We start from the raw sequence: 27,049 nt of genomic DNA, 5'->3' as shown, positions 1-27,049 counted from the left end.
GTCTGTCTGTCTGTCTGTCTCGCTTTCACGCCAAAACTACTGAACTGATTTAAATGATATTTGGTACCCATATAGTCTAGACGCCGAGGAAGGACATAGGCTACTTTTTAATGCGAAAAAAGGGGTAAGGGGTTAAAATGGTAATGCATATATATTTATGCGGTTGAATACACACTTATTATAATAATGGCTTAACTAAAAAATTAAAAATTTTTGAAAATAGACTTAATAACAAATTTTTGAAAATAGACTTAATAACACAATTATAAAGTAGACTTTCCAAAATATCTAATTTTTTAGTTAAGCCAGTATTGTACTAGATATGCGACTTATTAACGCTCATATGTCATAAATAAACATATATGTCATTTGTATAAGCAGCGCGCGCAACTGATTATTGTCAATCCGTTGTCTCCTTATGAATTTAAATGAATAAACGTTTGCTCTGCAATTTTATTTTATAAATACATAAATATAATCCTGGTATAGCCTATAACTGATGACCCTGCTCTTGGACAAGAGCGTAAGAACATATTATTAATATTTTTGAAGAATAAAACAACATATAATATTAAAAATGTTGTCAATACATATGAACAACATTTCCTTGGAAGAAACAACATCTACCGTTCCATCCGAGCTATTCAGGTTCGAATACGCGTTTCTCCATTCTGGCCAGTAGAGTCAGAGATATGGTTCGCGCAAGTAGAGGGATAGTTTGCAATTTAGAATATCACATCTATTATTTTGATTTAACAAAATTTTATTATGTTATTGGCCAACTGGACCACCAATTTTCAAAAGAATTTAAAGAAATGTTTAAACTGTTTATTAAATATAAATAAATATGACATTTAAATTTGTAAATATCACATTGTCACCATTCAAGGGGTAAAATAAAATAGCAGATAAAAGTTTTTATGGAAATTCGTCATATTTGAAGCTAGAACGATGAAGCTTTTTTCTTACGCTTTTTTGGGTCAGTTTATTTAATAAATACCTTACTAATATTATGAAAGTGAAAGTGACTCTGTCTGTCTGTCTCACTTATATGCCAAAACTACTGAACTGATTTAAATGAAATTTAAAGTCTAGATCTTGAGATAGGACATAGGTTACTTTTTAATGCTAAAAAGGGTTATAAGAGACTGAAAGAGGAATTTTTTAAAAGTTTAAGCTTCAATCTTATTTTTTTGCGTATTGATTAAATATAATTAACGAAAATGGGTTGTAAGGGTCAAAAGGGGAGTTAAAATGTTGTATGCATGTATTGTCATTTTTTAAAGCTAGAAACTTGAAACCCATTTTTTAGGCTGTTGAGAAAATATCATGTACCGCCACAGGACTCAGCCATAAATGGTTACAGTATAGTCTTATCATTGGTACATATATACCAATATAAATAATTAAAAAAAACAAGAAAAAGGGTTATAAGGGGTTGAAAGGGGAGATGTAATGTATGTATGGTATGTATGGAAGTATCTTCATTTTAAAGATAGTAGTTTGAAACTTAGTTTTTGGCTGTTGATTGAATTGTATGGAATTATGTATGGAAATTTCATTTTTGAAGCTAGAACCATGAAACTTTTTTATTGTCTTATTAATATATATTTTTTATTATTTGCTCAAGGTCACTATTTTACGCACGTCGCGGAACAACAGTAATATATATATTGTATATACTCACGACCTCTGACGGCCTCGGTGGTCTAGCGGTCCAGCACACCGCTTTACGTCCGATGGTCGCGGGTTCGATTCCTCGCACGGCACAAACATTTGTATTCATGAGTATGATTGTTTGTATCGGTCTGGGTATTTTCTATGTATAAAAAAATATCTATGTATTTGTATCAGTTGTCTAGTACCCATAACACAAGCTTTAGTTAGCTTAACTTGGGTCTAGATGGCGCTGTGTGAATTGTCCTGAGATTATTATTATTACCTTAGTTTCACACGGGTGTACAGTGTATGAGACGATATTCGTATAATTATATGCATGTTTTATGCATATATAATAATAATAATAAAAATAGAAATGTGGGGGGTGATATCCACCGAAATCATTCCAATCGTTATGTCGGTGAATGGTCTTATCCCAACCAGTCTGGAACAACATCTCAGACGGCGGTGCTCTTAGATTCTGCCCGCATTGTACAAAGGTTTCTCTCCCTGGGGCCCTGAACCCCGGCCGACTGTGCTTCTGCCGGGGGTAAGTTGCCATCTCCTCTCCTTAAGAGGGGAGATGTGATATTTTTTAAGTTTAAAAAATAATAATAAACCCTGGACAATTAACACAGCGCCATCTAGTCCCATTGTAAGCAGAGCTTATGTAATGGCTACTAAACAACTGATATATAATACTTAGTTTTATTTTTTAAATACATAATATACATAGAAAACAAAGCCCGATACAAACGATCAAACAAACGCTTCAATTTTATTTATTTGTATGTTACATAGATGCAAAAATAATTCAAAATTTCCAATATCTCAGACAACGCATTAGGATTTTCCTACAGGAACCACGTTTCCCCATATACTTATGTAACAAAACGTGTATCCATCAAAGAATTAACAGTGGCAGATAATTTGCAAGTCAACCTTTATCGGAGAGCAAAAAATGACGTGCAAAAAAAAAACGTTTCGGTATTTCCTCTTGGCGTCTGTTATACTTGAGAAGACCCGATTGATATGATGACGTAAGATGTCGCAGTGATGACGTACTGGTGACAACTCTGACGACGTGCCACGAGGAAACTACTCTGTGACACTTTATATTCAAATACATGTTATTTCTTAATACATAATACTTGCTATATATCAAGTTCATTCGTTTTAATAATATAAAATTTGAATAATGTGCCGGCATACCGATCCCCATATAATTCAAACAGGGATCGAAATTACGACGCTCTGAACTAAAGTTCAGACCCCTACCGTGGACAGACTAGTCGTTAAAACATTTTGTCTATAATCATTAATGAATTTAAATTAAATTTTATAATAAACTGCCAGAATCTGCACAAAATCTGACAGAGAGGCAATTCAAATCTCATATTAAACAATTTTTGTGTAAAAAAGCCTATTACAGGATAGACGAATTCATAGATGACAACATATCAAGTAAATAATTAGTTTATTAGCATAGAACGTTATAATGTATTTATCTCATTGCTTTCTTGATTTAATTATTTTAGAAATATGAAAGCGTGGCGGTTTTTGTATTAATTGCCGCATGCATTCTTATGTGAAATATGAATACTAAAACTATCAGATGGCAATTGTGAGTAGCTATGATGTGGTCTGGTATTTTGAGAAGTCATGCTCACAAAAATGTCTAGACTTGTGGCGGCGTGGTGGGCCGGGTCATTGGGCTCCCTAAAATATGGTCGAGCGCAGTGATAGCTGACTCATACGTCGTACTCGTGAACGGGTGCTGCTTGTAGGGACTGGTCTGTTCTAATCACTATGACTGATTTCCTCTTATTAATTGTTTAAACCAGTTGGTTGTATATTCAATATTTCTATTTGAGTATTTAATTGAATTAGTGCTAATTGGTAGTTTGTATTCACACGCTTAAACTTAAAAATGTAAAGTAAGAATAAAATTATTTAAAAGAGCAACACTCAAGTTTCTTGCACGTTCTTCTTGTGATGAGACAGCTTTCCGAGTGAGCGGTAGATTAAAAAAAAATGTAATGACTATTCAAAAGTGCTTCAGTGTATGTTTATTTGAATAAATGATTTTCTATTCTATTCTATTCAGATATAAAATTTTTACAGAGATAAAAATTTTAAAAAATGTTGCAATTGTTGTTGAATTAAATAAATCAATCATCATGTAATTTGACATCTATCATGTTGTAGCAGACAAAGTTACGGGCGGAAACTAGTATAATTATAATTATTACACATTCACGACCAGTTCAGTCGCTACACCTGATGGCTAAACCGGTCGGTTTGTTTATTAAAAACGTATCAGTTCATGTATTTGTAATTACTATCGATGTATGGTACGGTAGGGGAAAAAATATAATGTAAAAACTTGACGTTCATAAGCGGCTAAAATGTCCTACAAGAATAAATGATTTTTGAATTTGAATTTGAATTATGGATAACTTGGTTACTCTCAATCAAATAGCAGAGAGAAGTGATATGTTTGTGTGAATTCACAAAAACAACATTGTACGTTATACGTTACTTTAGAGACCATGTGTTATATATAGTATACGATTGACTATTGCATTCGATCCAGGCCTGGATTTTAATGCAGTTTTCAGCACTAGAAAGGGTGATTCAAGAGGGAGGTTTATACATATAATACATTAGCTGTCCCGGCAAACGTTGTTTTGCCATATAAATTAATAACGCTATAAAAAAGTAGGGGTTGATGATAGAAGGCTGAAAATTTAGGATTGTATGTATTTTTGTATGTTGCATCATAAAAAAATACCTACCCCTACTACCCCTAACATTTAGGGGGATGAAAAATAGATGTTGGCCGATTCTCAGACCTACTCATTACGCTCACAAAATTTCATGAGAATCGGTCAAGCCGTTTCGGAGGAGTATGGGAACGAAAACTGTGACACGAGAATTTTATATATAAGATGTATAAACCTCTATAGTATAAAACAAGAGAAATTCAATGATTTATAATGCATCCGTGCGAAGCCGGGACAGATGGCAAGTAAAATATAGATAGTATAGTAATAAATAGTAAACAAACAATCATACTCATGAATAAAAATTTTTGTACCGCGCGAGGAATCGAACCCACGACCGTCGGATAGTAAAGCGGTGTGCTAAACCACTAGACCACCGAGGCTGTCGATCGAGAATAAATAAATATCAAATTACGTTTGTGAATGAGTGGACTTTCATCTGTATAGTCTGTACCACCATTTATAGAAATATTTGTTAGTAAATCTAATGGAATGAATAATAAATAATAATGAATTGTGGTTTGTTATGTACAACTGAAGTAGTGCCTACAACATAAGGTGGACGTGGTTCAATGCTCGTCTATCATTATTGATATACTAGCGGCCTGTCCGACTTTGAATGGGTATTTGACGGCCTCGCACACCGCTTTACTTCCGATGCTCGCAGGTTCGATTCCTCGCACGGTGCAAAAAAAAATTATTCATGAGTATGATTGTTTGTTTCGGTCTGGATGTTATCTATCGTCTATTATTTTATTAATATACAAGCGACCTGTCCCGGCTTTGAACGGGTATAGCAGCCTTGGTGGTCTAGCGGTTTAACACACCGTTTTACTTCCGATGGTAGCAGGTTTGGTTCCTCTCACGGTGCAAAATAAAATATTCTTGAGTATGATTGTTTGTATCGGTCTGGATGTTTTCTATGTATATTATGTATGTATTTATATCAGTTGTCTAGTAACCATAACATAAGGTCTGCTTACCGCTGAACTAGATGGCGCTGTGTTAATTGTCCAGGATTATTATTATGTAACAAAGTTTATAAAAAATATTTTAATTGTAACAAACAAACATATTCCATCTTATTGTTCTCTATAAAACTGTAGTACATCACTTTGATCTATTATCAATAATTTCAGCAGCTTACGCGATTTAAGTAATTGATTTTCAAATGTTAGTTAATTCATACATCGTTATCGTTTTTGAAAAATATTATTTTGCCTGTGGTACGTAATCGATAACAAAAAAATCGCTAATGAAATTAGACTCCAGTCTATAGATTATTTGCTAGTGCAGTTACATGTGTTGGAAAGTGTGTATGTGTGTCTGTTGATATGAATATACTAAATATTTATCTAATCAAATCAAAAATGATTTATTCTTGTAGGATACTTTGGCCGCTTATGAACGTTAAGTTTTTTATTTATTGTTTTGCACACAAAAATGTATACATGGCGTACTTAATGCCTGATGGCATTCTCTACCAGTCAACAGTAACGTTGATCAGAGATGGTATGGCTGTGCACATAAATAATTATTTAAACGAAAAAAAAAAACAAACAATATAACAAATAGATACTGAAAAAAAATACATATATATATACATATTCAAATATATAAAAATACTAATATATCTATATAAAATATATAAGTTTATGGATAACATATAAACAAAATATAAAATTAAACTACATATAATAAATATTCATATAATCTCATGGAGTTTTTTGTACCAAAACTACCCTTCCCTACTAACCAGTTCAATATACAGAATCAATTGAGAAGAACTGGCAAGAAACTCAACTAAATTTCTTGCAACTATCGTACACTCAAAAAAGGAAAATTTTTTAGTATAAGAGAAATGTAAAAGTAAAGTTGAGAAGTACTGTTATAAAACTCAACTATACTTCTTTCTGATATCGTATCGTGTATCACATACCGTATCTCCTAATTCTGATACCGTACCGTACCATCGTATCGTACCGAAAGGTACAAACTGACGCAATTCGCTAAAAATGTCGTATATGAATTTTGAATTTCCTCTGAGGCACTGACTTAATGATATACTATAATTGCCTTTTTGAACCCGAAACGATACGCAATCATAATGAAGGCACCGCTTGTATGATACGGCTCGTATCTGAATTGGCATTTGATACGGTATATACACGCGTATCTTGTTACATCAGATATTTTACCGTTCTAGCTTCTAGACAGCCTCAGTGGTCTAGCGGTTTAGCACACCGCCTAATATCCGATGGTCGTGGGTTCGATTACTCGCACGGCACACATTTTCATAGTTGTTTGTATCTATATATAATATGTATGTATTTATGAAAAAATATATATCTATGTATTTGTATCAGTTATCTTGTACCCATAACACAAGCTGTAGTTAGCTTAATTTGGGACTAATGGCTAATTCACACAGGTGAATTGTCCTGAGATTATTATATTATATTATAATTATTAGCTAAAATAACGAATTCCCAAACTATCATCCGCTATTTTGTTTAACCCCCTTAAGGATAACATTGTTACAAACTGAATGTCAAATATATTTATATTTAATCAACAGCTAAAAATAAATTTCAAGCTACTAGCTTTAAAACTGACGATACTTCCATACAACCCTTCATCTCCCCTTTCAACCCCTTACAACCCTTTTTCTTTATTTATATTAAATCAATAACCTGTTTGAACCCGAAAACGGTATGCAACCACAATTAAAGCTCTATAATAACTTTCTAAAAGTATGACACGGTCTGAATTTAACGCATTTGATACGCTGTATCGTACACCCGTATCTTAGTACGCATTAATAATCTTAGTATATACTAACTGTTCCCGCGACTTCGTCCGCGTGGAATTTAACTTTATTTTTCTAAAATAAAAGTAGCTTAAGTTACCCTTTATTACATCAGCTACCTGCCAAAAAAAGTCGCGTCAAAATCGGTCCAGCCATTTCAGAGATTAGCCGAAATAAACAGACAGACAGACAAAAATTGTAAAAATGTTATTTTGGTGTATGTACCGTATTTATATTAATATGCATGTAGTAAAAAATGATTTCAGTATTACAAACAGACCACAATTTTATTTATATGTATAAATAGGTACGTATGCCGTATCACGAGAGTGTATCCGATATGAGTACTCAGTTTATCTCGAATCATTTTTGCCCGTTAATTAAATATTACAAAACAAGACCGCCAAAAATGATTATACATGATTCAACTCTTAAAAAATATCAACGTTAGTTCTAAATATACGAGTATATACGTGTACTGACCACTAAAATATTGAAGGAGATTATAAGGATAACTAAGAAACGAATGGCCGTATCTTTATTAAATTTGATCTCTCATTTATTTATTTATTTATTTATTTATTTATTAGCATACAAAACAGATTACAATCAATATAATAATATAACTAGGAGCGTGTAGTTCGGTACAAAACTGGATTGTAATCCAACACTATGTATGCCTAAAAGCTAAATTATATAGATGCATTCAATATACGCTAGATAAGGTTATATAATGAAAAGTAAACTAAATAGAAAATAATATATAACTACGTAATGCAATGAATTATCATGTTAAGAATTTTATTTATATTAAAGAAAAAAATTGGTACAACATTAAATATAATTTGTCTCTTTACGGTGGACATTTAATTGTCTCCGGAACTGGAGCAGCGTTGAATGGAAAATATCTATATTTCTATTCGAGACAAGAATTTCATTGTATTGGCGACACATTCGAACTATTGGGTTATAATATGAAGTATTATTTGAATAAACCTGAAAATAGAAGGTGTTATAATTACGGTTGCGTGATCTAAATCTCGTATTAAAGTTTAATAGAGAAAGAAGAGTGGACGAGTCCAACTGATGATGTATAATTTTATGTAACAAGGTTAGGTCATTATTTTGTCGTCTTATATATAAAGGGACATCTTATATATTATATATACATATTATTACATATACAGTCCCGTACTAACCTCCTTTTTGACGTTGGTTGAAAATAAAATCGCCAATGTAATATGGATGATAATGGAATGGTGCACCCACCTCTTTTTTTCGGACTACTCTAATGCTGTTGGCCGCAGCTGGCCTTTACAGCTTCACCGGACGTTAGGGGCAAGTGCAGATGGCACTCCAAAGCCGCGGAGGGACTTATGGAGCGGCTGAAGGCCAACTCCTGCCTGACGGATACGACTTTAGTCTGAGGGCACCACAAGGAGTTCGAACCTCGGCTCAGGCCGTCGTAATTTCGATCCCCGTTTGAATTGGACGGGGGATCGATCGGAGGGGTACATGATTGTATACTGAAGTACGCTGTTTCATTTAAGATTTCAATAAGTATGTAATTTGTAGATCTCACACGGCTTTAATAGTAAATATCTTGGGTCTAATCAAGTTCTAGATTTGATTTGATAAATATTTAGTATATTCATATCAACAGACACACATACACAGTTTCCAACACATGTAATTGATTTTCAAATGTTAGCATTTGAAAATCAATTACTTAAATCGCGTAAGCTGCGGAAATTATTGATAATAGATTACAGTGATGTACTACAGTTTTATAGAGAACAATAAGATAGAATATGTTTGTTTGTTACAATTAAAGTAATTTTTGAAATCTTTGTTAAATAATAATAATAATAATCCTGGAAAATTAACACAGCGCCTAGTCTCAAGAACTCTCAACTTAAAAAAGTCTCAACTTTACCTCTTTATATTATTAGCATAGATTATATGAACGTTGATTTTCACTTGTAACAAGTCATGCTGTATTATAACACGGTGAATCATAGATGACGTTGAAAGTGAATCGTCTCGCAAGACATTAAGGGACCATACACATTCTGTTACTAGAATTTCTTAATAATATTTATTTATTATTTCATTCTGGCAACTTAGTGTTACAGTGGTCGCCCAGTGGTGGTCATCAGAATCACGAAATCAAACTCACATAGGACCTATCGAAAATTTTCGGAAATAATTTAAAATTTTTATCACTAACCAATAGACTAGATACATGAGTTGAGAACTGACAGTTAACATGATTTACTTCTATTGGTCACAGCGTAATGCTATATAGCTTAAGGCGTTTCTCGACAAATGGACTATCCGACACAAAAATCATTTTTCAATTCGAACCAGTTCCTGAGATTAGCAACAAACTCTTCAGCTTTACAACATTATATATATATATATATTTTTGCCGATGGCAACCTTTTTGATAGTTTTTATGTTTTTTATATATATTTGAATTTTATATTTTGACATTCTGTTTTTATATACCGTTTGTTTTCTTATGCCATATTGTCTTTATATTTTTTGCTAGCGAGCTGATTACACCTATTTTACCTCACCTAGGAACGTGTCTCATTTTTAACCAGCCCTAATACTGACTGTATTCCTTCCGTAACATATATTATATTATACAATAGTATAGATACATATTTATGTAACAATATTGACCAATACTAGTTAACTTACAGACTAGTGTCCATTACAAAATAATTATATCTAAATGTATTAAGAAAATGTTAATATTGTTTCATTGTTATATTTACGAATTTGAGAGAAATGTACACGTGGATGGCCGCTAACACTCGTACTAGCTTAGCAGACAAGTGGGCTGATTTCTACAAATGCGCAAACACGATACACGCGTGAGGTAACAAACTATTTTGATACATAGCGTATGTGTCTGTAATTGTTGAATAAAGAATTTATCTATCTATCTATATATATATATTAGGGATGTTATATATATCGTATGAGACGAGAATTCTCGTATAAGTACGATATTTTTAGGCATCGATACTACGACCTATGTCACCCTACTACAATTTGATATTATAACCTTTAATTATTATCGATTTTCGGTAAAAATACGATGTAGTAGTCACGATGTCTGATAATTTATAAGTACCTATTACAATGTACATCAGCGATTTTCAACATTTTATAAATCAAGGGCTAAAAACATTTTTATTCTGTACAGCGGGCCGCACTATAGATATTTTTATAAGGATTTTTTTATTTTATATTAATACACTTTTTATTACTTAATTGTTGTCGCTATTGAAACTGGGCCTGTGCTATTAGCAGGCCGCAGAAGACACACCAGCGGGCCGCAAGCTGTCCGCGGGCCGCGGGTTGAAGAATAGAATAGAATAGAATAGAAAATCATTTATTCAAATAAACTTAATTTAAGCACTTTTGAATAGTCATAACAATTTGTTTTTTATCTACCACTCGTTCGGAAAGCTGTCTCATCACAAGAAGAACGAGCAAGAAACTTGTTTGTTGCTCTTTTAAATAATCCTTATAAGTTTACATTTACAAGTCGAAACGTGTGAATACAAACTACCAACAAGCACTAATTTTTTGGGTCAAATATAAATATGCAATAAGATTAAATCAGTCGTAGTGATAAGAGCAGACCAGTCCCTACAAGCAGCACTCGTTCACGAGTATGACGTATGAGCCAGCCATCATTGTACTCAACCATATTTGAGGGAGCACATCGACCCGGCCCACCACGCCGCCACATGTCTGGACATTTTAGTGAGCATGACTACTCATTCCACACGACCACGTCACAGCTACAAAAATTACTATATGGTAGTTACAGTATTCGCACTTTACATAAGGATGCATGCGGCAATCAATACAAAAGCTGCTACGCTATCATATATCAAGAAAGCAGTATGAAAATTAAAATTAAAACCCTTCATGTACATAATCTCAATTTGGAGATGATACGAGATACTTGTACAACAAGCGCAAGATTTTTGGGCTTCGGTACCGGTTTTTATCCTCTCCAAGTACCGGTTTTTATCCTCTCCAACTTTATAAGACATTTTATTCCCTGTCGATGGCGAGAAGTGGGATGTTAAAACGTAGCCGTGGGTATCATATTAAACAATTCTTCAGAACGTTGTTACTGGCTACTCGCCCCAGCTTCGCACGGGTGTACATCCTTACTTGCTCCCTAAAATATGGTCGAGCGCAGTGATGGCTGGCTCATCCGTCATACTCGTGAAACGAGTGCTGCTTGTAGGGACTGGTCTGCTCTTATCACTACGACTGATTTAATCTTATTGCATATTTATATTTGACCCAAAAATTAGTGCTTGTTGGTAGTTTGTATTCACACGTTTCGACTTGTAAATGTAAACTTACAAGGATTATTTAAAAGAGCAACACACAAGTTTCTTGCTCGTTCTTCTTGTGATGAGATAGCTTTCCGAACGAGTGGTAGATAAAAACAAATTGTTATGACTATTCAAAAGTGCTTAAATTAAGTTTATTTGAATAAATGATTTTCTATTCTATTCTATTCTACTATCCTTATTAATATTATAAATGCGAAAGTAACTCTGTCTGTCTGTCGCGCTTTCACGCCAAAACTACTGAACCGATTTAAATGAAATTTGGTACACAGATAGTCTAGAACCTGAGAAAGGACATAGGCTACTTTTTAATGCGAAAAAAGGGTTGTAAGGGGTTGAAAGATTCTATGCAAGAATCGTTTCATTTTTGAAGCTAGAAGCTTGAATCTTATGAGGCTGTTGATTAAATATAAATAAATAGGTCATCAAAGTTTATAAAATTGTTATCCTTAAGAGGGTAAAATAAATTAGGGGATGAAAGATATTAGGTAAATTCGCAATTTTTGAAGCCAGATCTATGAAACTTTTTCCATTGGCTTTTTTGGGTTAGTTTATATAATACCCCAATAATATTATAACTGTGAAAGTAATTTTATCTGTCTGTCTGTCAGTCTCACTTATACGCTAAAACTACAGAATCGATTTAAAAAAAATAATTTGCTACACTAACCGAGTCTAGACATAGGCTACTTTTGAATAGAATAGAATAGAAAATCATTTATTCAAATAAACTTAATTTAAGCACTTGAATAGTCAACATTTTTTTAAATCTACCGCTTATTCGGAAAGCTGTCTCATCACAAGAAGAATAAGCAAGAAACTTGTGTGTTGCTCTTTTAAACAATCCTTGTAAGTTCACATTTTACAAGTCGAAACGTGTTTGAATTTTTGAAAAAAGTTTGAATTCGATAGAAGTGTTATAAGGGGTTGAAAGAGTTATATATGGAAGTGACGTCATTTTTTAAGATGAAATGATGAAACTTTTTCATTTATTTTTTATTGGGTTAGGTCATTAAATTTTTTTTTCATTATTTGGTCAAGGTCACTATTTTACGCGGACGAAGTCGCGGGTACAGCAAGTGTATATATAAACCTTCCTCTAGAATTACTCTATCTATTAAAAAACCGCTTCAAAATCCATTGCGTAGTTTTAAAGACTTAAGCATACATAGGGACAGACAGCGACAGCGACTTTATACTATGTAATGAAGTTCCGAAGACGGCTGCACGTGGGAGACCTCGTGCGAAGTCGCGTGCCACAACTCGGTAATAGTTGACGCTGTAATTATGCCAGAATAGTGATTTGCACGACTGTGTCCCTGCGACTAACTGTTGCAAACAAAGACATCGCGAAATTCTTATATCGGATACTAACTTAGAGCATTCTTAAGGGTACACTATCCTGAGGAGATAAAAACCATGGCTCCTAAGAATATCCTTCAATTCTTGTCCCCGACGGGTCTTAGTTAGGTGTATGTGTGTGATATAAAAAAACTAAGTGTAGTTTTAGTGACAATCCCACGTATCCCAATTCTGAGTGTAGGTGAAGATTTTCCCACGTAAAACGCACTCAAATCAGATTTAGAATTCTTAAAAGTTACGACATCATAATAAAAATATAATATAATAAAGTATTAAGATCATAAAACTGCGGATATTTGCGTTTTTACTACTACTGCAAAAAACGTGATTATTAAGTGTGTGAGGAGAAAACTGTTTGATGGAGTTTGGAATTCACCGTTCATGTTATTTAGGCCCCATTAACAATTTTCGTATAAAAAAATTGTAAATTAATAGTAATAAGTTATCTCATTCATCACACGACTGCAAATGTTGAGGTACATGTGTGGTGTGACAAGAATGGATAAGATAAATCACGATTGGTTAGATTCCAATCAAATTATAACATACCAGCTGTCCCGGCAAACGTTGGTTTGCCATATAAATTAATAACGCTATAAAAAATAGGGGTTGATGATAGAAGGGTGAAAATTTAGGATTGTATGTATTTTTGTATGTTATATCATAAAAAAATAGAATCTAAAATATAAAAATAAAATTTAGGGGTGGACTACCCCTAACATTTAGGGGATGAAAAATAGATGTTGGCCGATTCTCAGACCTACTCAATACGCTCACAAAATTTCATGAGAATCGGTCAAGCCGTTTCGGAGGAGTATGGGAACGAAAACTGTAACACGAGAATTTTATATATAAGATAATCATACTCATGAATTTAAATGTTTATACAGCGCGAGGGATCGAACCAGGGACCATCGAAAGTGAATTGGTGTGTTAAACCGTTAGACCACCGAGGCCGTCAAATAAAAAAGGTACATAATACATATCTCTACATAGTACAAAATGATCGCTTCCGTTGTCTGTTCGCTTATATCTTTTAAACTACGCAACGAATTTTAATGCAGTTTTAAGCAATAGATAGAGTGATTCAAGAGGAAGGTTTATATCTATACTAATATTATAAAGCTGAATTTGTTTGTTTGAACGCGCTAATCTCAGGAACTACTGGTTCGAATTGAAAAATTATTTTTGCGTTGGATAGTCCATTTGTCGAGGAAGGCTTTAAGCTATATAACATTACGCTACGACCAATAGGAGCGGAGCTGCAAAGAAAAATATTGCAAAGGGTGGTGAAATGAAACGCAAACGAAGTTACGGGGTCAGTTGTGTATACATGTACACCCATGCGAATCCGCGGCGGGTAGCTAGTGTTTAATGAAAACAAAGGAATGCCACCAGAAATGAGTTTTAGCTGTATGAGCAAATAAACCAAACATATTCTGTAGTTAGTGAGTCATTGCGACTACATTACAGTGGCTTCGAAAGATACAAGTGTACAGGAAAATGGTTGACCTTGTACACATAATAACCTCTCGTCTCGCACGATACCTCGGCGGTCTAGCGGTTTAGACACCGTCTTCTGATTGTCGCGGGTTCGATTCCTCGCACGGTACAAAAAATTATATTCACGAGTCATACTCGCGAGGACAGCTAGACGATAGACGAAGTCGCGGGAACAGCTAGTATATAATATATATAGAAAACACTCAGACCGATACAAACAATCATACGTTATACTAATGAACTACTTGCCCAGGTTTTCTCACGAGACTACAGCATGGGGTTTTTCAAGGGTATATTAAGGTTTCTTAAGGGTCGGTAACGCGCACGTGACACCCCTGGTGTTTCATGCGTCCATAGGCTACGGTAACCGTTTACCATCAGATGGGCCGTATGCTGGTTTGCCATCTAAGTGGTATAAAAAAAAAACTTTGATACTAATTAATTGACAAACAATACAAAATAATAATAGGACAATTTACACAGCGCCATCTAGGTAACAAACTTTGTGTTATGGTTACTAGATAACTGATACAAGTACATAGATATTTTTTTCGTAAATACATACATATTATACATAGAAAACACCCAGACCGATACAAACAATCATACTTATGAATACAAATGTTTGTGCCGTGCGAGGAATCGAACCCGCGACCATCGGTCGTAAAGCGGTGTGCTAGACCGCTAGACCACCGAGGTCGTCAAATATATATACATATAATAATGCTGTATCACTAATAACTAAAAATAATAAAAAAAACTTTCTGTATCACCAATTTCCTTTAGCCGCTGTATCTGTTGCGTATTTTTTTTCATCGACGCTGTCTTCAAGGCCGAGGTAAGCCGTTTTATTCTCAATGGGGATTCACCGTTCACCACACGACAATGTACGAGGGAAGGTCACTACATGTGGAAGTTTTCAAAAACCAAGACCGGGTCGGTGGTTTAGCGGTTTAGCGCGCCTTACTTCCGATGGTCGCGGGTTCGTATCCTCGCACGATACATTTGTATTTTCAATGGAGATTCAACGTTCACTACACGACAATGTACTAGGGAATGTACTTTTGAAAACTTCCACATGTAGTGACCACTACATGTGGAAGTTTTCAAAAGTCAAGAGGGGGCGGTGGTTTAGCGGTTTAGCGCGCCTTACTTCCGATGGTCGCGGATTCGTATCCTCGCACGATACATTTGTATTTTCCATGGGGATTCACCGTTCACCACACGACAATGTACGAGGGAAGGTCACTACATGTGGAAGTTTTCAATAACCCAGAGCGGGTCGGTGGTTTAGCGGTTTAGCGCGCCTTACTTCCGATGGTCGCGGATTCGTATCCTCGCACGATACATTTGTATTCATGAGTATGTATCTGTAGATCTGGCTGTTTTCTTTGTACGTTATAAATATATTTAAAAAAATTGTGTTATTTAAGTACATAGTATATATCTTTTAGCCAATAAGGTTTCTACTGTACTGTATATTTCATCTATTATGTAAATAAATATTGGAGTGTCTGTTTGTAATATTGAAATAACTGTTATTTACTACAAGCATATGAATATAAATACGGTACATACACCAAAATAACATTTTTTACAATATTTGCTGTCTATCTGCCTGTTTGTTCTAATGCTAATCTCTGAAATGGCTGGACCGATTTTGACGGGACATTTTTTGGCAGGCAGCTGATGTAATAAGGAGTAACTTAGGCTACTTTTATTTTAGAAAAATAAAGTTCAATTCCACGCGGACGAAGTCGCGGGAACAGCTAGTCTATTAATAATTTTAATTCGAAGAGAAACTGTACGGTCGCTGATGGTAGAAAACATATATTTTAAAATTGACAATAAAAATAGAACATCCTTGATCTATTTTAAATAATATAAAATTTAATATTTAAAATGTATATATAAAAAAATATAATTATCATACAAAAAGGTGCGTTATGCACGGTATCAGAAAATCATAAATTGTTTAGTACAAACATTTGTATTAATGTGTATGATTGTGTATATTGGTTTTTGTTTAATATGTATGTATTTATAAAAAAATGTATCAAGTATTTATATCAGTTGTTTAGTGCCCCTAACACAAGTTCTGCTTTAATTGGGATTAGATGACGTTGTGTGACTTGTCCTGAGTTATTATTATTAACTAACTGTGCCCACGGTTTCACCCGCCAGAAATTTACAGCCTATATATTATTCTGATGTATATGCTATATTACTAAAGTTTCATCAAAATCTGTTCAGTGATTTTTGCTTGAAAAAGTAACAATCATCCAAAAATCCATCCATCCATACTACCAATCATCCAACCTTCCACCCGTAGAAAAATTTTTCCATCATCATCTGCTTCTCCGTTATCCTATTATTTGGGGTCATCGTAATATATTTTTCTCTTCCATGCATCCCTGTCCGCAGTCACCTCGTTATTTACTTCCTTCTTACCATATCTTTCACACACTCCATCCATCTCTTTCGCCCTTCCTGTGCCCTTATAACCATCCACTTTCCTTAAATACTCACAAATTTTCGCGTTCATATTATTAGTAAGACTCTATTACAATAACTTTGGCATTCATTTTGAGGGTGACGCAGCTGGAATCGACTCAACGCGAGTTTCAAGACGTTTGTGGCCCGAGTTCCCACTAACATGCTGCCCACCTTCATAAAGGAGGACTGGCCGAAGGGTGTGGTGTATCGGCGCTACCGTGGCAGACTACAATCATCAGTGCCGTGATCACACAGACAATTTATATTTCTTTTCCTATAATTATATTATTCATATATATGTTAGTTTGTAAGGTATTTATAATATGGGCCATTAGCTGCCTGAATTAAATAAATAATTAAAAATAGTATTATAGAATAAAAATCTTTCACTTTCCATCTTTCTACTGTACATAAACGTTAATCATGTTATACAAGCTGAAAATAAATTTAAAAATCGGGCGTCTGTTTCATATTTAACTAACAAAGCTTTCCAAACATTGCTATTATTAAATTATTAAATTTCAGTAATAGATTATTAAATTGCATGGTTATTGTCTATGAATAAGTAAACGACGACGTAGTGGGTAAAAATAAAATAGTAGACCAGCCAACAGACAGACAACTAGCCATAGAGCAAATGAAACATCATCTTAAAACCTAGCAACTCTACTCCACAGTAGAGAGACAATCATCTTAGGGTTTCATGGATTAGTAAAATGAAATGTATTTATTTGCATGAAATATGGTATAAATATTAAAAGAATGTCAGTATTAATAAAATTGTCCACATATTTCGCCATTGTTTTGGCATGCAAACATTTTAGTAATATACAAATTATACAATAGAATTAATGAATTAACGTTTAAAAATTGTATTATATGTCAAATATAGGTAGATACGTGACATTTATTTTAGTTAGGTGTCAATCAATATTATACAAATATATCAAACAATACTACTAATTTTATTATCTAATAATTCTAAATATAACTCCTAGCTTTTAGCGAAAAATTCATTTATAGTATAAAAACAATTGTAATTTTTAAACTTTCGTGTTTAATATACATTATATATATTATTAACCGAGTATTAATACGAATCATTTTTTGGCATTTCAATTGAAACACATGCACATACTAACTAGTATCTAATATGTACCTATGTGAGTTATTGCGGTTGAATGATACGATGTTGTTGGTCGAGACGATGTATATTACAGATGGTAATAGACTGACAATATGTACGTAAAAATATTGATCTTATATACTAAACTAGCTTTTGCCCGCGGCTTCGCTCGCGTTAATTTATCGCCTTAGAGGTGGAATTTATCAAAATCCTTTCTTAAGGGATGCCTACGTCATAGTAGATTTATGGATGCAAAGTCTCAGCCCGATCGGTTTAAAATTGACAAAGTTTCATCCCCTTGGGGGTAGAATTAATCAAAATCCTTTCTTAGCGGATGCCTACGTCATAACATGTATCTGCATGCCAAATTTCAGCCCGATCTGTCCAGTGGTTTGGACTGTGCGTTGATAGATCACTATGTCAGTCACCTTTGAGTTATATATATTTATATAACAATAGGAAAATGTAATGGGGTGACACAGTTTAGACACAGCAGTGCTTAGTACACAATATTGTATTTGTCTTACTAGACATTATTAAATGCAATTATTATTTTGATGTATCTAGATAACTGTGTCCCATATGTGTGTACAATAAACAATAATATATAGATTTTGTTTGGCATTTTAATTATATCTTTACTGGCTACTCGCCCCGGCTTCGCACGGGTGTACATGTATTATATATGTAAATCCTACTCTTGAATCACTGTATCTATTAAAAAACTGCTTCAAAATCCGTTGCGTAGTTTTAAAGATTTAAGCATACATAGGGACTGACAAACAGCGACTGCGACTTTGTTTTATACTATGTAATGACTTAATAAAAGTCAATAAATTGGTTTATTTATTCTTTGCACAGTTGGAAGATGGGATTACTAGTCTCTTTGAATTCTTTATATTTAAAAATTACGTGTCACATTGTTTGTCCGCGATGGACTCCTAAACTATTGAACCGATTGCGAATTTGATTTGCACATTGTGTGCAATTTGAACCAACTAGAAAGATAGGATAGCTTACATCTCGATTTATAATCGCAATATTATTTTATTCAAGAACTTTAGCCACAACAGAGTCAGTCCATCGCATACAAACAGCTGTCATGTAGACCAAGTTGCCTGCCATCTATTTTCATGCTTTATTTCTAAACACCCACTAGTAATCCGAACTGCTTTAGATCTAGCGACATCTAGCGCTTACAGCGTCGAAATAAAATAGCCCGAAGAATAGCCCGAGTTAGGAAGGAACCATTTTCTTGTATGGGATGTAATGTATGTATGTAACATTACGTATGTATGTAATATTATCTTAGCTGTAGCCACAGTAACGCGTGGCCGGATCGACTAGTAGAAACATAAAATTGCGCATTTTTTTATTGGTTTGTTTGGGCTATTGTCAGGTGCATGGACCTGTAGCACTGCGATCTACATAGATCTATTGTGCCCTTTTTGAAAGTTCGCTACCTAGACCCGTCAGGGACAAGAATTGAAGGATATTCTTAGGAGCGATGGTTTTTATAATAACTAGTATCTAATATTGTGAATTTGTCATAATGGGCAGGTCAGGTCAATTACCTGACCTCATGCACTTATCATCGTCTACTGTTGCCCTGCCAGCGGAAACCGTTAGCGCAGGCGGGTGCACCATTCCATTATCATCCATAAAAAAAAAGTATCTAATATTGTTTAAGATCATTACAACTAAATGCGTTCCCCGAGCGTGCCCTCGCCACAACTATATATAGGTAATCATCATGACAACCTGATATTAATGACATATTATATTAATTATTATCAGCACAGTACTTAATTGGTAGACAGTAACTACATTTTAATGAACTGATATATTAAACAGAAAAAATAAACTACTCTGTGTTGCTAATGTTTAAAGTCAAATTCAAATTCAAAATATCTATATTCATGTAGGTCTATTACAGACTCTTATGATATGTCAAAACTTCCGTCAGTTCGGAATGATTTTGAGATGAGAAGAACTGACACGAAACTCAGCACGTATTCTTTATAATTAAATGTTGTACATGTTTACAATAATACAGATTCATTTAAATTCAAATTTGGGAGAATAGAGTGACCACCAGCATATGCTATCGCAAAAAACAAAATAGTGTTCGCAACCTGAACAAATAAAACGTAAATTAAATATTTATTTTTTTCTTTGTCCAGAATACGCAGTGAGATGTACTACTGTATCTGTTAATTTACAGACAATTTGAAAAATTTTTTTTGTATGTCTATATGTATTTTTTGTACTGGCAATAAATAAATATATTATTATTATTAAACACTACTATTGTAGATTAAGCACATAATTGTTATACCTGGCACAGTAAATAAATATATTATTATTATTAAATTATTTTGTTATTATTTTCATATTTAATGTACATATTAATTTATGTAGATAAAGTAATTCATTTCATAGTTCTCTTATTCTAGTCGAAAATAATGCAACAACTAACCTGAGCGCCTTTCCGGCCGGCTGTTCAACAATCTTGGTGTATGGTCCAGCTGAGGGCGCGGGCGGGTGCGGCATGTTGTCCGCTGGCACTGCGGCCGCGCCCGCGCCGAACGTGGGCTCGTATTGCGAAATCACGTCGACTGTACACACAAAAAGATTTTTTTATATAAAACAATCACTTATTGAACAAATTATAAACCCATATTAAAAAGAACGAAGAACAAAAAAAAAACAAACAAAATTAAAATTCAATTCAAACATCAATTATTGACAATTTAGTCAAAAACAAACTAAAATCAAATTCAATTTTACAAATCATTTTTTCATATAGATTTATTATATAATATTTTAGCGGCTAAAATATTATTATCATAATATTTTAGCCGCTTATGAACGTAATTTTTTTTTCCCTACCGTCCAGTTTAGTATACAGATTCAATTGAGAACTGGTATGAAACTCAATTGAATTTCTTGTTTTTGTACAATTATAGTATTTACTATGTTTATTTATATAGGTAGGCAGGTACATATAATATTATATCCCAAGTGGAGATAGTATATTTTTTTATGTATGATAATGGAATGGTGCACCCGCCTGTGCATGCGGTTTACGCAGATAAGATGAGCATAAGGACAGGTCAGTTATCCCATCGTGGTAAGTTCACGAGAAATTCATCACGATGGCTTCCAGGAGGAAGCGCGTGGAGGAGGTGGAACTTAAAATGGTAGGTCAGTACCTGACCTCATGTTCATCTTATCATCCTCCACTCGTGCCCCACCAGTGTAAACCTACAACCGAAACAAAGCAAGCTATTTGCTGATAGGATACGTCTTTTCATCCTCTACTGATACCCAGCCATTGTAAGCCTACAACCGAAACGTAGCAAGCTATTTGGTGATAGAATACGTCTTTTCATCCTCCACTGGTGCCCCACCAGTGTAAACCTACAACCGAAACAAAGCAAGCTATTCGGTGATAGAATACGTCTTTTCATCCTCCACTGGTGCCCCGCCAGTGTAAACTAATGGGCTAACTAACCTGACCTTATACTCATCTTTTCATCCTCCACTGGTGCCCCGCCAGTGTAAACCTACAACCGAAACAAAGCAAGCTATTCGGTGATAGAATACGCCTTTTCATCCTCCACTGGTGCCCCGCCAGCGTAAACTAATGGGCTAACTAACCTGACCTTATACTCATCTTTTCATCCTCCACTGGTGCCCCGCCAGTGTAACCCAACAACTGACACAATGCAAGGTACTTGACGATAGAATACGGCAATTTTCGTCGACTTTGTACAAAGTATACCTCAATAACATAAAATATAACATTTAACGTTCACTTTTAGGGAACGAGAACTGACACTGTTTACCTCTGTTATGATTTATCACATAAACAGCATGTCAACATGTATGTATGTATGTAAATAGTTGGCTATTAACGCCGTTGGCTGAGAATAATGGAACTATTATATGATATGACCTTACAATATTTGATCATATTATGAAATAGAATATTTCGTTAACGGCCGCGGTGGTGCAGCGGTTGAGTACACCGCTTTATTTTGGATGGTCGCGTGTTCGATACCTCGCACGGTACAATCATTTGTAGTCATGAGTATTTGTTTCCGTCGGGGTGTTTTCTATGTACATAAGGTACATATATCGTCGGTTAAATAGAAAAATGGCAGAAATCAAAATGTAAATTTTTTATAAGACAAGCATTTAGTTGTTTTTTTTATTTATTTGATTTGTTTTTCCTTTAAAGTTTTAAATTAACACAGAAGTATTATATATCATTTTAAAAGTATTTAGATAATGATTAAGACGGCGTGGTTAAGTTAATTTACTTTAAGTAAATTAAATTAACCACATTAAGAAGGCACCGCTAGATTCTAATTTTGAAAAATGACATTTTTCTATTTAATAGACGATATATAAAAATGTATTTAAGTATATCTGTCGGTAGACTAATACCCATAACACAAGCTCTGCTTAGCTTGGGACTAGATGGCGCTCACATATACAGTACATTCATTCGTCCACAGAGTCACAAAACCACGAATCTAGCTGGCTAGTCACTGAGATGAAAATCCGCAAATAACATCTGAATCAATTGTAAGGTCATGACGTGTATATGACGTCAATAAACTTCAGCCGAGTAAATTTACAGGTAACTAGCTGAAATGAGATATACTGACTCATCACAGCCGTTGCTACTCGTACTGAACTCATGGAAATCAATACGATATTTTCTTTTATCCGACTTCCAAAATATCCGGAGAATACCAGCGTGGCACCCCGTTACGACATATGCTGAGCGGAAACCTATTTGGTACTATGTAATTGATATAAACCAGTAAATAATTTAAAATTTAAAAATTATTTTTACTATTGTTATGTCAGGGAGAGATTATCGTCGACTGCAAATACGAATTCTCAAGTATAAGGAGTGGAACTCTCTACCAGCGTCTATTTTTCCTGCCTCTTACAACATTGGGTCTTTCAAGTCAAGAGTGAGGCACTATTTGAACTTGCGTGTAACAGCTTAGACCACATCATCACTTAACATCAGGTGAGATTGCGGTAAAAGGCGCTCAAATTTTAATATAAAAAAAATTGGTCACATTAGCCGGAATGAACACTGTCTGGAGACATTCTCGGGGTCGATCACCAACGAGATGGACTGACATTATAAGAATGGCTACACAGCAGTCCATTGTACAGTGTTCTCGTGCAGTCAAAAACCGTACTAGGTGGAGGCAAATTGCAAGGAGCTCTGTCTGAACAGGTCGTCTGGTGGTCCTTACGGCCCGCCGGGTGCGGGCCTCGAGCATCGGCTCTTTACTCGGTCATACTGCTGGGGTGTGCCACCCCAGCGTCGTTCGTTTACCGGCCGGCCTAACAGCTAAGCAGCTCTGTCGCCAAGGACCACAACGATACCATACCACAAGATATACCATCATGAAAGCCACGACCACTCTGCCAAGAGTGAACAACTGAAGAAGAATTGTACCAAATAAACTATATTCTTTCTTTCCTTTCTTTCTTTTCTAAAAATGTTTGTAAATTTGAACTTAATAGAAATTTGAACATTAAACAATTTAAAGAATTATTAAATAAATGTTATTAATCCACAAATTATTTAAATGATAATAACAGATTATAGTAATAATAAGAATGTAATATAAATATTATTGTAATTTTTTAAACGTCGTGAACGGCAGGGCAGATTTGGAACTGTCCATTGGGGCGTCCATAAATTACGTCGAGGGGGTCGAGTCAAATATCATCTAATCTTACGTTGGAAAAGGGGGAGGGGGGTTCACGGCAAATACCACGGATTTTTTTTTTTGATTGAATAAAAAAAAACTATTTTGGTCCTTTTAATCCAGATTAAATCCCTTAAGACCATTATGTACACGTTCCAGCAAATAAATTGAATTGGATTGAATTAAAACGCGTAGCTAATGATTTCACAAGGAATATAAAAATCAGCATAATAATAAAATACTGAACTCACAGAAATCAATTGGAATTTTCTTTCAATTCGAATTAAATTTATAATATTACTAGCTTTTGCCCGCGGCTTCGCTCGCGTTAATTTATCCCCTTAGGGGTGGAATTTATCAAAATCCTTTCTTAGGGGATGTCTACGTTATAGTAGCTTTATGCATGCAAAGTCTCAGCGCGATCGGTTTAAAATTGACAAACTTTCATCCCCTATTTTATCCCCTTGGGGGTAGAATTAATCAAAATCCTTTCTTAGCGGATGCCTACGTCATAACATCTACCTGCTTGCCAAATTTCAGTCCGATCCGTCCAGTGGTTTGGGCTGTGCGTTGATAGATCACTATGTCAGTCACCTTTGAGTTATATATATTTAGATTCTTAAAAAAAAGTTTATAATAGGCGTAGGTAATTTTAGGAAATTTACTTTCTTAAGCCTAACTCTTGTAAGGAAGATAAATATTATGTCGAAAATAAAATTAAATTGGTAATCGAAACATTATTTCTACCCAAAGTTGCAAGCACTAACTAGCACCTATATACATATATAAAATACACTTATATATAAAAAAAAACATCATATTAATATTAAATTTAATTACAAAAAACTTCCAGTAATTTTATATTATTTTCAATCGAGTTCAAAAAGGGTGATTAGCATGGCAGCACTTATGCGTTGATAACATTAGCTATCTATGAGTAAAAGTCCCGTTAAAGTCGGTCCAGTCGTTTTAACATTAGCAAGAACAAACAGACTGACAAAAATGTTTAAAATGATTACTTTATGCAATTACTCTAAACACTTTCATATGCATTTAGTAAAAAGCTGTTAATTAGAAATTACAAACATACACTTTTATTTTATTTATATGTATTAGATAAACAACTAAACTTAAAAATAAATTAATTTTAACTATTGTACGTCAGTGTTGCCGATTTAGAATAGAACTAGTTTTTACCCATGGCTTCGTCCGCGTCGTTGGGATAACTTGACTGACCGGGATACGAACTTATGTCCTTCTCCATCTCGTAAGTGACATGGACGCCAAATTTCATGACGATCAGTCGTAATCTTAGGCCAGTTAGAGGCAACAAACTCACTTTCACATTTATATCACTATTAATTAACACTGCACACAGATACGAACTGTTTTTACACCGAGCATACGGCCCGCCTGATGGTCAACGGATATCTAATATGTCTTTTTAAATAATCATACGCTAATTAACACTGCACACTAATACGAACTGTTTTTACACCGAGCATACGGCCCGACTGATGGTCAACGGATAAGTCTTTTAAAATAATCATGCGTTCCCTAGTGAGAAGAAAAATAAGAGATAATTACAATTTTGAATAATGAAATTTGATTCGCGATGGTCTCATTGATTTAGTGGTTTAGCACCCCGACTTACTGATGGTCGCGGGATCGATTTTTTAACGATACAAACATTTGTATTCACTAGTATTAATCTGGGTGTTTTCTATGTATATTGTGTATGTATTTTTAAAGTAAGTATATTTATCAGCTGTCTTGTACATAATAATATATAGTAATCTATACATATAAATAAAATTAGAGTGTCTGTTTGTAATATTGAAATAACCGCTTTTTATTACATGTATATGAATATAAATAAACATACACCAAAAAACATTTTTTTACAATTTTTGTCTGCCTGTCTGTTTATTCCGGCTAATCTCTGAAATGGCTGGACCGATTTTGATGCGACTTTTATTGGCAGATAGCTGATGCAATAAGGAGTAACTTAAGCTACTTTTATTTTAGAAAAATTAAAAGTTTTTTGTTAAATTCCACGCGAACGAAGTCGCGTGTACGGCTAATAAATAATAATATATAATAATATCAGCTGCCTAACACATGATACAAGTTGTGTCAATGTCCAGGCATATTATTACATTATATTATATGACTGTTTCTTCTTTGTTTCAATTTATTCAAATACAAAAAACATTTATTCATGTAGGACATTTTAGCCGCTTATGAACTTCAAGTTTTTTACATTATAATTTAAATATTTACACTACCATCCAGTTTAATTTAAAGTTCATACTGGCCACTATGCTTATTTCTATTAGACTGTGTTTTTATGTATATATTTATTTAAAAAAAAAACACTTCTATCACTTTCCAAGAAATAGAAATAAAAATAATCTTTATTCAAATAAACTTAATATAAGCACTTTTGAATAGTCAAGTTTTTTATTCTACCGCTCATTCGGAATGCAGACTCATCACAAGAAGAATGAGCGAGAAACTTGTGTGTTGCTCTTTTAAATAAAAATTAATTTAAATATATTTACATTAACAAGGATTAGGCATGTGACAATCATCATCACATCATAGAAAGCGCTACGCATTTAATCTCTGATCAACCACATAACATTGTCAGCGCTATGAATTTTAATTTAGATATTTTCTACAAAAACAAAATTATCATAATTTTTATCAAGTCCCAAAGTTTGGGACTATTTGAATTAATTTGTATTAAAGAAAACTCCGATCCACATTTCATGAACACACAAGATCCAGCATCATCCCTTATATAAGGGTATTAAATTAGGGGATCATTTCTCTAACGATTTCTCAAACAATACACTTTAACTAAATCACTAAGAGAAACTACAATATAACGTTTGATAATAATCTATTACTAATATTATAAACATGGAAGTTTTTAAGTAAGGATGGATGGATATTTGCTACTCTTTCACGCAAAAACTACTAAATGGATTACAATGAAACTTTACAATAATATAGCTTATATACAATAACCTATAGGTTATGATTTCACGCGGGTAAAATCGCGGTAACAGCTAATAGGCTATATATATCATCCACACGATACCAACAAAATATAACTTATATCAGAATAACATATAGCCTATAAAATTTCACGCAGT

At 34.0% G+C, this 27,049-nt stretch overlaps 1 protein-coding gene across 5 annotated transcripts in view; it reads right to left on the bottom strand.

Annotated features, from left to right (window-relative positions):
- Nucleotides 1-27,049, bottom strand: part of LOC131849518 (embryonic polarity protein dorsal-like) — a 77,397-nt gene that overhangs the window by 28,754 nt on the left and 21,594 nt on the right. For all 5 annotated transcript variants that reach the window (XM_059199605.1, XM_059199601.1, XM_059199604.1 and 2 more), the window contains one exon: nucleotides 20,615-20,753. In XM_059199605.1, coding sequence (XP_059055588.1) covers nucleotides 20,615-20,753 — 139 coding nt within the window. The remainder of the gene's footprint in view (nucleotides 1-20,614; nucleotides 20,754-27,049) is intronic.

The sequence above is a fragment of the Achroia grisella genome, unplaced genomic scaffold, assembly GCF_030625045.1.
Source record: "Achroia grisella isolate CSIRO2021 unplaced genomic scaffold, CSIRO_AGI_Agris_v1 utg642, whole genome shotgun sequence".
Classification (NCBI taxonomy): Eukaryota; Metazoa; Arthropoda; class Insecta; order Lepidoptera; family Pyralidae; genus Achroia; species Achroia grisella.
The sequence above is the reverse complement of the archived record's forward strand: the minus strand, read 5'-3'. Positions and strand labels throughout refer to the sequence as shown.